The sequence below is a fragment of the Ictalurus punctatus genome, chromosome 23 (genome assembly GCF_001660625.3).
Source record: "Ictalurus punctatus breed USDA103 chromosome 23, Coco_2.0, whole genome shotgun sequence".
Taxonomy (NCBI): Eukaryota; Metazoa; Chordata; class Actinopteri; order Siluriformes; family Ictaluridae; genus Ictalurus; species Ictalurus punctatus.
Genome location: NC_030438.2, coordinates 8,201,021 through 8,213,733, shown reverse-complemented (window position 1 = coordinate 8,213,733; position 12,713 = coordinate 8,201,021). Strand labels below are relative to the sequence as shown.

Below are 12,713 nucleotides of genomic sequence, written 5' to 3'. Positions count from 1 at the left end.
ATGACCACGTGTTTATTTGACCTCGTTAATTTACGTAGTTGTGTGTAAATTGTTTGTCATGTGTGAATGGGTGTGCGGCCGTGCCCTGATGGGCTGGCCCCCTGTCCAGAGTGTCCCCCGCCTCGTGCCCCGAGTTCCCTGGGATAGGCTCCAGGCTCCCCGCGACCCTGTGTAGGATAAGTGGTACGGAAAATGGATGGATCGAAGATCCAGGTTAAGTGTTCCAGCTTTTCACCTCAAAGTTCACACACAACCCTGTCCCGGTAAATTGCCAGAAAAACAAACCAAAGAAAACACCTAGACGTTATTGACGGCTGCTGTGCCTTTACTGTCGTGTCCAAAAGCAATTCTAGCTAGTGTGTTTTGTTATCATTATTATTATATATATATATATATATATATATATATATATATATATATATATATATATATATATATATATATATATATATATATATATAAAAATCCCCAGAATGGTAGTTCAAATCTGTGAAGATTGAATTTGATCAATTAAATGTCTGCGGTTTTCCTATCCCTGCCCACATGTCCATGTTTAGTATTCCTGGTGTCTGTTATGGCTCACTGTGATTCTCCAAGAGGTTTCTAGAATAAATGGTATGTATTTAGGTTTGTTCATTCCCCAGCAAGACAGTATGGTTGTAAAAAGAATGAAACCTATTTGAGACCTAGTCCAAAATTTTAAGATCAAATCAGCTGCTTTCATTCAGTTTTTAACGATTAAAAATAAATAAATAAATAAATAAATAAAGATATCACGATATCTTGAAAAAAAAAAAAAAAGAAGCCTTTTGTGACGTAATTTATCACAACATCGATAAATTCACCCAGCCCTAGGATCACGGATACGTTACCGCACACATGCCATACCTCACTGTCCACATCTCTACACTCTAAATCCTCTTGGTAAATAAAAAAACAAAAAAAAACAAAACGTGCACGTGAGAGGAAAAAAAAAACCTCGCTCGTATTCACCAAAGTCAACGTGTCGGATTATTGGGATTCTCTCGGAGACGAGTGAGTGTGTTAAGTGAAGTCTGCCGACTGGCAGCGCTGTACAAATGGACCCAAAATAACAATGCGTTATCAACATGCATGGCGCAGACAGCAGGTGATTCATCCCCTCGCTTATTTATGAGCACAATCACTGCGCACGGATGAGGGCTCATTTTCGGTGTGAAATATACGGCCCTGGGCCCCTCGCAACTCTCATGCACACACAAATAAACACCCAAACAGAGGTGGAAAACACACCTTACTGACCGCTAACTCATGAATTAAAAATGCCTCTCTGCTCTGGATTTCCAGACGAGAGGAGAAAAAAAAAAAGAAAGAAAGAAAAAAGGACATGGCACGTCTGCATGAGCGCAGGATGTCATTATAAATCAACGACAATGTGATGAAACACTCAGCGGAAAGTTCAAGGACATTTTTCTAAGTTGTATATATTCTGTCCGGGCTTACGCTATTTATTTATTTATTTATTTATTTATTTATTTATTTATTTATTTAGTGTGTGAGAGAGACCGCGCAGGTCGGTGTGAAGCTGAGAACACCGATCCGAACAGGAGATTTACTGTTTCCTGCCGGTGATTGAACTCCTCCGCAGACTTCCAGACAGTTTCGCGGCACTTCGGGAGCAGAAGCAGACTCCGATGTAGTTAGCGTTTACGCTAGCAAGTGACGAGTCGCGTGTGTCACGTGCGCTCGCCGGACGCACCGGCGATCGCTGCTGCTTCCTTCCGAGCTTTCATTTTTTTATTCCTAACATCTCTATATGCGTTTAACGAGAGGTCGTACATGACAGGATGAACTGAAGTCATGGTTATAATCACGTTGCAACTAATTTGCATAAAATTTAACTTTGGTTCTGTTGCTGAAATCAATCGTCACTTGCTAGTACGATTATAGCGCACAGGCTCAGAGGCTCCGCCCACAAACCGTCTGATTAAAGCTTGTATTTTCTTTAGATCTAACGTACATCAGTCTTTAACACTGGACCTACAGTTTTCTGTTTTGAGACGGTAAATAATATTAAGCTGGCTAGATTTTGGTACTCGGACAGGACGATTAAAAAGACAAGTTTTCATAGAGGCATCCGTGTTTCTGTTTCTCTTTGTAGCTTGAAGGTGGGACGGACGAACATGACGTAATTCAAAGTTCTGTTTTTTCACTTCTGAGTTAAACTGAACGTGTGAGCTTGCCACAGCCATCAGGATCTCGACCGTTGCAGTCCAGATCCCTATTTGCATTCCCAACTGGCTTTTAAGCAACAATGAGCTTTTGTTCGGAGTAGTTAGTGGAAAGTAAGTGTGTGTCCTGATTGGTCGTTCGCAGCGTCCGCCATGCGCATGACCTCTCTGTGTGAAAGTTGTAGGTTCTTGGTAATGGATGAAAAGACTCTTGACGCTACTGTAAAGCAGACTTTGATCTCTTCTCACATATTCCCCTGAGCTGCGCCGAGAACCGCTCTGGAACCGACTCTCTCTGGTCAAGCTCCAGGTCTGAGGGCTCGAGGGATGGAGGAGAAAGGAGAGGGACCGAGCTCTGGTCGACCCTCAAGCCCAGCAACAGCTCCAGATGTGAGCGCCTTTTCCTCTCCTTCTCCAGCAGCTTCCTGTTCTTCTTGTTCTCCTCACTCATGCTGCTCAGCTGCACACACACACACACATTCTGTTAACAGTCCGCCATGCAAGTAATCCACTTCTGACTCATTGCATCAGTTACATGTGTAATCCCTGTAAAAAAAAATAAAATCCAAAACAATTACGCTAAACTAACTTATAATAGTTGTCTAAGGCCAATTGTTTGAATTCTGCTCATTTATACACATTTTGTAGCATACTTTCTTCTTACGTTTTTAGATCTTCTTATGAACTTTTATGTCTGAAGTATTCATAAATGAAGCTCTAAATCTGTATGTTTTTTTTTTCCTTTGAGAAACGGGATTACTTCCTGTGTCAGAGAGTCTATTTAGCAGAACTTTGCGGTTACAATGCCGTTCGGATACCCGAAATCCTTCTGAAAATATTTACCAGTGTTGGAAAGATGGATAAAATACTTTGGTAAGACTTTCTCCCATTTATTGTTCCAGTGTAATGGTTGCAGTTTTTTCAGTTAGAACTCTTGCGTATTGTGCGTATTGTGCACACACACACACACACACACACACACACACACAGTGTTGTTGGCATAACAATGAAAATTAAGACACTGGTGTTAAAATACAACATGTAATTAAAGAAAGTATACAGGCCGAGAATCGAGCCCTGAGGAATGCCTTGTGTAAAAGGTGTTGATGGCTGATTTGTGCTCACTAACAACATGTTTATAAATTATTCATAATTTTGGATTTAAGGTAGCACAGCGAATCTCAGGTCCAGGGTTCGATCCTTGACTCCATCCTGTTCTAACCGTCTCCGTGTGAGTTTCCTCCGGTTTCCTCCCACCTCCCATAAACACGTCAGTAAGTTGGCCCTAGTGAAGAGCCCTGTGATGGACTGTTGGTGCCCCATCTAGGGTGTACTCCTGCCTCACCAGGCCAGTGTTCCCAGGAACACATTTATGGACGAATGGGAAGCGATGTAAGCATCTGGGCGAAATGCAACCAAAGCTCATGTTCAGACCTCAGCTCTGAGACCCGGTCTTATGAGGGATGAGATGTGGTTGTGTTCCGGCAAACGGGTCGGGATTAGCTCATCACCTTTAGGACGAAGTAGTAAGTTTAGGCAGTTGATTCTCTGGAACCGTCATGTAGACCACGAGCATTGGGACAGATCTCTTCTGGGAAATAGTTTAGTAGGTAATTGGGATAGCGGTCGTTCTCAGACATGTCGTGTAGTGCGAGTCAGTAACAGCAAACGATCGCTCACTTGATGCCGGTGCAACCCTTCCCCCATGACTGGGATTTGCCTGAATGCAGCTTCTTTATGAACCGTGGCTTCCAGAAAGCCGTCAAGCACATGTTTTGGTTTGGTTTTAAGCACTAGGCCTTTAACAGATGTATTCGCTGTTGACTCTCTTCAGCCTCGGTGCATACACACAGAAGAATACGAGTGTGCGTTATAGTATTCCAGAAGCAATGTCCTTGTTGCTCTTTCTTTCTGCTTCCTCTACACTGCCTCACGCTTTACGATACTCCTCCACACGTGGCCTAGTCTGGGTCCGTTCTGAAGCACGGCTTTCACAGAGCTGTCTCGCACATGTTCGAGGTAGAAGTTTCTTCTGCAGTCCGTTGAGGCGAGTGATGTTTGCCAGGAAATCCCCGCGTGTCGGTGCTGTGCTTCTCAAATTCTCTCGTTAACCTTCACTCCCTTAATTAATTCCTTACCTTCACTCAACCGTGCGCAAGAAGCATATAGTTTATATACAGCCCTGAATTACGAAACCGTTGACTTGCACTCGGTTCTCTCATGTGCTCAGTTTCGAATGAAAACACTGATGCTAACTCGACTGTTCTAATCCCTTGTATTAGGCATATGGTGCAAAATAAATAAATAAATGAATAAATACGCCATTATATCACATCTAAGTAAAAAATTCCTAGAGCTTCACGAATTCTGCGGCAAGTATTCTGCAGCGCATTTGCATTTCCAAAGCCGAGGCACGAGTGACCGACGGCTTCTGTATCTTTAAAGCTTTGTGCTCTTGCAGTGTCTTCCTTCCGATTGTTCCTCCACGCTGTTCCTTCCCGAGTTGGGATTTTGAAAACCACAGCTTGGTAGCGATTCTCGAGCGCTTTCGCAAGCAATGAGACCCGTTCACTTAATTGCCTATTCAGACCTGCTACATGCCTGAGTATAGAGCGGCTTTAAACGCCGACGGTTCACGATACGTCTCTTTTGTTTGTTAAACGGTGCTGGACGTTGGAGGGAAAAACCCTTTTCTCTTCCTTCAACAAATGACTAACACCAGTATGTCGAGCAATACGCTGGTTTAAGATTTTAATTAATTTAATTTAAGTACTGTTTATTAGCATTTCACCTGCAGCAGTTCATCAGTGATGTTCATACAAACTCCAACTTCTTTTTCTCTCGTATCTCATCTTTTATTTCTCATCTGAAATCTGCAGAGTGTCTTTCAGTGCGTGTGTAAATACATCAGCCCATCTTCAGGTACCAGCTAAAAGTACTGAGAGCTAAAAGTACTGAGAGCTAAAAGTACTGAGAACTAAAAGACAAACTCATGACGAAGCCAACATGGTGCTCAAGCTATAACGCAACAGGTCGAGTTACTGTATGAGGTTAGATATAGCATGTCCGTTTCAGATTGTAAAGTACACACATGGTGCCTAGTCCTGTAACGATCATTACGTTTCGGAATTATTGTACGATATACGGACGTGACCTCGAGCGTTAATTGCCGACCTTGATATCGCCCGTCGTGTTTACACGCGTGTTTGTTTACATAAGAATGAAAAACGACGTTTTAGCCGTTCGCGCCGCTTCCGTCCGCTCCGCGTCTGTCGGATTAAAGTTCCAACTCAGATTATCCGTGGAATTTCAGATAAAAACGCACGTTCACAACCGCGACGCAAGAACCGTGCGCGTTCGATTTTTAAGACGTGTCGTGAGCGCTAGCGTCGATTTGAATCCAAACATACGGTTGAAAAAAATGAGGCGAGATGTTAACACCGCACTAACAGTGCTTTGTGAAGAGGAAAAATCTAGAAGGAACAGTTCTAGTGTTTGAGATAATCCAGTCGCAGTCAGTAAGATGAAGCTGAACAGTGAACGAACACTAACGCGGTAAACTGAAGCGCTTTACTAGCGGGTTAATGCACTCACCCAAACGCTTCCTGTACACACATGAGATTAATCAGACGTTTACACACGACATAAACACAATATTACTACTCGCTTCTGCACAAAATGACGCGAACGCACGAGTGAACTCGGACTTCAGTACGGCGCTACGTAGAACGGATGAGTCACGTCGTGAATACGCTGTTTCCGTAACAACGCTTTAAAAACATGCACAGTGAAGAACTAAAGCGTAAAGAACTCACAATACTGTAATGTTATTATTTTAGGAGATCGGGTTTTCGCATGTTTTTGTTGATACTGGTTTAAGTTAATATATAAAATGTGTGAATATTTGCTTTTGCCGTTGACTAATATTTGAGTAAAATGAATAAATGTGACGCGACGAAATTACAACAAAATTTAAAGGATATTTTCGTCAGAAGACAAAAGCTATTTTGTGGAATGTCTGAATAAATGTTAAGAATTAAACGTTGGTCACGCTTTGAAAGAGTGTACTTGCATTATTATGCTGTTATGTTATTATATCAGCGGCATCAAACGCTCTCAAAATGACAATAATATCGTTTATCGCAATTATTTCTGCGACGATATATCATCCGACTAAAGTAGATATCGTGACGGGTCTCATGGTGCTGAAGATGTACGAGGAAACAAAACTTCTTTGCAGTCTGCGTAGTTATCTGATTTCAGTTTGAACTTATCACCATCTGGTGACTAGCGAGACCGTAAGATAACCGCTGAGCTAACGGTTCCCTAATCAAGTCTACTTAGACATATATAGGAGTGGATTAATTCTCACCTCTCACGCTAAACATTTATTTAAAAAAGTCTCACCACGAAAGAGGCCTTGCTATTACTCGTACTTCAAATATTTGCAATTTACTTTAGCCCGCTGGCCATGCGAGATCCTCTGCGTCGCACGAGACGTCTGGTCTCGTTGGATTTCTAATTAACTTTGCATTCTGGAAGACACTCTAATGTTCGTCAGCTTAAGAGGATCACGGACATCATTTAATTATGAAGAGGCTAATGACGTTCTCAAATATTAACCCGGCTCTTTAAAAAGCCTCCGAATAACTAATCACGCCGAGTCTAATTTTCCGTCCGCCTGAACGAGTGAGATGGATGTGCGGAGACTGGAATGCGTTTTCTCTTAATCTCAAAAGACGGAGGGGAAAAAAAAAAGGCTAAATAAATTCAGTGTCAACATATTTATCTGAGAAATAATCACGAAATATTCTAAAATCTCATGCAGGCTCGCCGTTAAATTAGAAAGCCCAGCTTTGATAAGATACGTTCTCATTTGTCTTTAATAACGTACATGTCTTTTAAAAAGTCGGTATTTATCAAGCACGTAGCTGAGATAGCTTTCGAATTGAATTGCAGCTTTAATGAATTGTAGCAGGTTCTATGTCCGATGATAAAAATCCCGATCGATGGATCGCAGCGAAGCAGCGGCGTGATCTCGTTTGTCCAGAGAGCGTTCGATCAGGCTCACTTATATTTACAAAAGGATGTGAACGATAGCCTTTTATGAGCCGCGAGTGATGGATTTTATTCCAGCCCAGCAATCTATGCAGATTAGACAGGGGCAATTTAGTCTCCACTGCCACGCTCATTTTCTCACCATTACCCCAAAATGAAGTACGACATTGCATTATTATTTAGACTGCGAATAACTGTGTGGGGAAGTCGGCGGATATTACCTTGAAATATTTTCCCTTCAGTCATGGTTTTGTTTTTGTGTTCTTCCTCCTGACTTCGCAGTTGTTATGTGAATAATCTCAGTTTGAATCAACATCAGGAACGATTCACGCTTTTGATTATGGGACGAATCCGTCTGTACGTATCGGGTAATTATCACCATGACCTATAATGGGAATATTTCCCAAGTCCCTCACTTCCACGTCTGGCCTCTGTGTGATCTAATCATCACTGTGTCCCTATCAGCCTTAATCCACGTCTATCCATGCAGGACTGGTCACCACTCTGGTCACCACCACTCATCAGAATAAATATGGATTTGAAATAAACCAGTCTGAATGTCAAAAGTTCAGAGTTTTAATTAAATACCACAGTGCTGTTGAATGCTAGATAGTTAATTAATTTTCTCTAACAGCAGCTCTGACAGTAGTGAAGCTGCTCTTTCTTTATTCTTGCACTCATTCGAACATTTTTACTATGATATCCTTTTGTAAGGCAGGTGCTATAATCTAAAGACTAAGGTCTGGTTTATACTTGACTCGAGACTTCGCAGTTGCAGAAGCATGAGCGGCATGAGCAGAACCGTTCACACACGCGATCGCCTGTGTACTTTATATACATCTGGAGGATTAAAAGATGGCACAACGTCCACCAGATGGCGTGTGAGAGCCAAAACGTCCCTGTACATCAGGTTTCCAAATCCAACCGCGATGATGAATGAGTTAGCGGATACTGACGAGCTCTGGTCCTCTGCTGTCGTCGTGAATGTCGTCATGAGTCGTCTCTCGAAACAAGATCTCCTCATCTTGGAGTCAAAATTATTTACTAATCTAGAAGATTTAGAAGACGGGTATGAAGAACAGACCTTTCTGTAGTGTTGGTACTCGATTAGAGTCTAAGACGGTATACAAGTATGCGATTTGAGACACAACCCTAACTTGTTTAGTCAGTTGCCATGGGGCGATACAGACCCCTCTGTTCATACGACCGCAGGAAAGGTGTGTACGTGTAATTAAAAAGCAAGTATAGCAAATCACAGACTCTTAGGTCTTACCTGTTGATTCAGCAGCTCGACGGCCTGCACGTTGGACCTCAGCCTTGACTGGAAGTCGGCTATTTTGCTCAAATTATCGGCTAGTCGGTTCCTACACATAAAAGACAGAGGAGAGCAAAAGGGACGGTTAAGAGCACAGAAACACCAGATGTGTTAATGACGGCTTTCAAACAGCCGGAGCAGCGATTCATCGTCTTCTGAAAGGGAATCCGAGCCGACGCGTAGCACGACTTTGTTTGTAAGAGGGAAAAAAAAAAAAAGATTTAAATTGACATGTCCTTCTTTTTAATTCAAAGGGCATCGAAGTGATTAAGAAATGTCGGATGAGGTAAAACCGCTAGACCCAGGAATAACATTAACATAGCGACAGACATGAATAAGAACGAACATAACAAGAAGAAGAACAAGAATTCGCCGTCTATTAAAGAGCTTTCCGCGTTTTATGATGGCCGGCTTCCCAAAAAGATCCGTTTAAAAGAAACGGCCATCTAATTAACGATCTGTAGTGAGGCGCACGTCACGTAACACAGACTTCTCTTCCAGTTCTGCAGAAAATAGCCCATTTTCTGCCCAGATGAACTCGTCCGGTCCAGTTAAAAGGCGAATTCTCGTGCAAGTTTTCTAAACGCCGCTTTATGAGCAACATCAGCGCCAGACTTTATCGCTTATTAAACCATTTCTCAGGCTAATTTGGCTGTAAAGAAAAAACCCAAGTCTTTTATGAAGTTCTTATAAAAAGCAATGGATAGGAAGAGGTCCATCATGCTTCAGTTGCAGATTCATCTTTAATGAATTCCACACACACACACACACACACACACACACACACAGAAACGTCTCCAACCTATTAGTGATGAAGACTTACAAAAAGAAAGAAAGAAAGAAAGAAAGAAAGGGGGGGGGGGATCAAGATGTAACGTGCCCATTATGAAGATTTACATATAAAAGATCCTGTCTGACAAGTCATAACAGATCCATTCTGGAATAATAAGACGTGTTCGCTAATTTTCATCCGACTGCTTCTTATCAGTCAATATTAAAGACCGTGGGCCAGCAGGAAAAAGAAAAAAATAAAATAAATCAGAAAGATCAACAAAAGCTTCTTCTTAATAAAGAGCGCTAGACTAGGCTAGGCCCCGTGTATAACCCCGTAATCCACAGCACACTGTAATGAGCTCTTCTTTCCCAGCATACAAATCATACGAGAGCTCGGAAATGAAAAGGAAGGAAGACGACGGAGGTATTTGGTGAAGATCGGGACGGCAGAGCGCTCCCTGTTCCAACTCCTCGTCAAGCGAATATTAAATATCTGCAGCGGTTTTGCCAGGCACGATTGTAAAATACGAGGTTTGAGTATAATTACACCGTCTCTCTTTACCGGAGCTGGAGGAGAAACACACAGCAGGTTTGAACGTGCGATTTGTCTGTCCGTGAAGACGGCGAAACGTCTCGGCAGCCAAGAACCAAGCGTCTGGGTTTGCGTGGCGACCGACGATAAACAAGATGGAGAACAAGTAGCCTTTTAATTGGAACCATCTTCACGACAGAGAGAGAAACGATAAGAGACTCGGGCAATAATATGATGTTCGTAATGTCATTAATGGCACAGAACTGAGCACCGAGCAATCTTGGGTCAGTTGAAGATTGTTTTAATGACCAGAAATAAAAGAGTAGCATTACTTTATTACTATAGTTAGATTTGTTTTTTTGTTGTTGTTGTTCTTTTTTACTTTTATTTGATTTCTAGTTCTACTAGGCTGGAAGTCTAGTGGGGAAAGTTCCACATGTTCAGAGTCGTGTTACGCGCGTCCTTAAGTGGATTTTCTAGCCGTCCCGATGCGATCTCCTGTAAAGGAAACGTGCTCAGGGTGTAGACCTAGCCTTTATATGCTACGCTTGCAGCTCACTTTACATCAACTCATCATTTTATCCATAAAACAAAATCAGTCCTTTAGGTCTCTGAGTACCTCCGATGTCCTCCGAATATGTTTAAACAGAGTTTAAAGGGACGATATTGGACTTGATTGGCATTCCATAGTTTTGTTGTACATAGACATAAATATTACCGTGCCGTAGTGTTGTCGCGTCAAAGCATTTTAAGTTCAAGGATGGAATCGAGTGTAGTTTTGCGTGAAGTCTGATTAGTGAGCTGCACCATTTCACTATTCAGTAAATTCTCCCATCTTTTGTCATTGTTTATGGTGTATTTTGCAATTACAGATCAATTTTTGTTTAACGTTTAAGATGAATCAAATGTTTTCTGTATTCCACAATTTTAGGTGCTATGCAAGGCCAAAACATTTCATTCAGCTCGCATTTTAAACTAATCTAGTGTATAAAATTTTACATTTAAATGTTGAACATTAATCAAATCAAGCCCAGGTTTGATTATTAATTGTCACTTCATTATTATTAGTTGTTATTTCAGCCAATCAGCAATCAAGAAGTGACTGCGAACCTGCCGGTGAATGCGAATCTGATTCAAAAATGTGAAACGCCACGCCTTAATATAAAATAAACAATCAACTTCATTAGAGCGTTTGAAAAATGAGCTTTACTCGAATTAAACGATATTAAAAATGACTTATGTTCTTATTCGCTACAGTTACACAAGTTCTTATGAGGTGGGAATGAACTGAGGAATTATTATTAGTATTATTATTATTTTTTAAGACTCACTGATCCAGGGGAAATATTTGGAGCAGCACTACAAATATCAGTTCTCCTGAACAAGCTGCTGAAGCGCTCCTGTGCACCTCTCGGTCTTCAATTTCCAATCAGCAGCCCTGTAATTCCACTAATTAGCCAGAGATTTGTTGACGACTCGACTGGATTACGGGGCGGACGACGCTTTCTGGTGTCTGAGCCCCCGTTGCCAAATGTTTACAGTAATCCACAGCCGTAATCGCTCGCCGTTTGCTAATTAAGAGCAGATAATTGTGGCTTGATTTAACGAGCGCATGGTGAGTGCTGACGAAGCGAAGTGTTGGAGAGAACGCAGCTGGAAAGAGAAAGAGCGAGAGAAAGAGAGAGAGAGAGAGAGAGAGAGAGAGAGAGGGGCAGACGAACAGGACAAGCAGTGAAATTTTTCCTCATACGTCCAAACAATTTCTGATTGGTCAGAAGGTGTCGATTAATTTTCTATAACAGCAGCTCTGACAGTAGTGCAGATGCAAATCACGGTTTTATTTATAATTGACGCGCTTGTTCTAATACGTCATCGTTTCTATAGTAACGGCTCATTCACAGGGACTCGTACAGCGGACGCTCCACTTGAATGCACTAAAGAAAAAAAACACATGTATTACTGTTTATATGGTGAGGTTTTCTCTAAGGAGAGGTTTATTTAACATGCATGGAAGGAGTCTCCAGTTTCAGCACTTTGCAAGTCAGAGGTAAAGCTCTAAGTTTTACGACATCTTCAGGACGCACGAGTTTACGCTTTATGGTTTCTCGGTAACGCTAGTTGGGGGCTGGTGAGGGAACAATGGTTGGTGTTTATAGCTGCTATAACGTAAGTGAGAACAGGAACGGACTTGCTTTATGGATGCTTTATAACTTTTTAAATGTAACTATAAACGGATAAAATAAAAAGTATGTTATGTTTTTTCATTAATAAAATAAAATCACTTTCAGTGTACTGCTGTGGTATCAGAGGAATAAAACTCTGCAGGAAGTACTGTTATGGGAAAATAATCAACTTCCTAACGTAACCGTGGGAACGGTTATCACTCCGACGTGGTGTTGATTATATACAGGACAACAGCGTGACACAATGTTTTATTACTTACTTGCAGTTTAAATTCTACTACAATAGGACAAGAATGAACACATTTGAATGATTTTTTTTCAATTAAAAAGAGGAAACTAAACTAAAAATAAATCTCGTCCTGTATATCTTGACTGCTTGTACTATTTTAAAAGTTTTTTAAATAAATAAATAAAAAAGAGCAGGAGTGTCTGTGGTTTTGGCTAATTGTTTGGGGTTATTTTTGCGACACTATTCCGCTTTAAAGCAGACATTTACTCTTTGTTGAAGTCTGAGCTGAAGGGAAAGGTGCAGGAAAAGCACATGAGCAGGACTTTACACCTCCGAGTCCTTCATTCATTGTGTTCATTTCCAATAAATGTGCCAATTAAGAGCTAATTTTAGCAGCTGATTCAGGTTAGAC

At 41.4% G+C, this 12,713-nt stretch overlaps 1 protein-coding gene across 5 annotated transcripts in view; it reads right to left on the bottom strand.

The window, feature by feature from the left end:
* Positions 1-451: 451 nt before the first annotated feature.
* LOC108256606 (trichohyalin) overlaps positions 452-12,713 on the bottom strand; it is a 140,041-nt gene continuing 127,779 nt past the window's right edge. For 4 of the 5 annotated variants that reach the window (XM_017453659.3, XM_017453656.3, XM_017453657.3 and 1 more), the window contains 2 exons: positions 8,542-8,632; positions 452-2,670 (listed from right to left, as the gene is read on the bottom strand). In XM_017453659.3, coding sequence (XP_017309148.2) covers positions 2,428-2,670; positions 8,542-8,632 — 334 coding nt within the window. In that variant the 3' untranslated portion in view covers positions 452-2,427. Of the gene's footprint in view, positions 2,671-7,967; positions 8,318-8,541; positions 8,633-12,713 lie in introns of those variants that run through there. The other variant, XM_017453661.3, reaches the window with a different exon arrangement.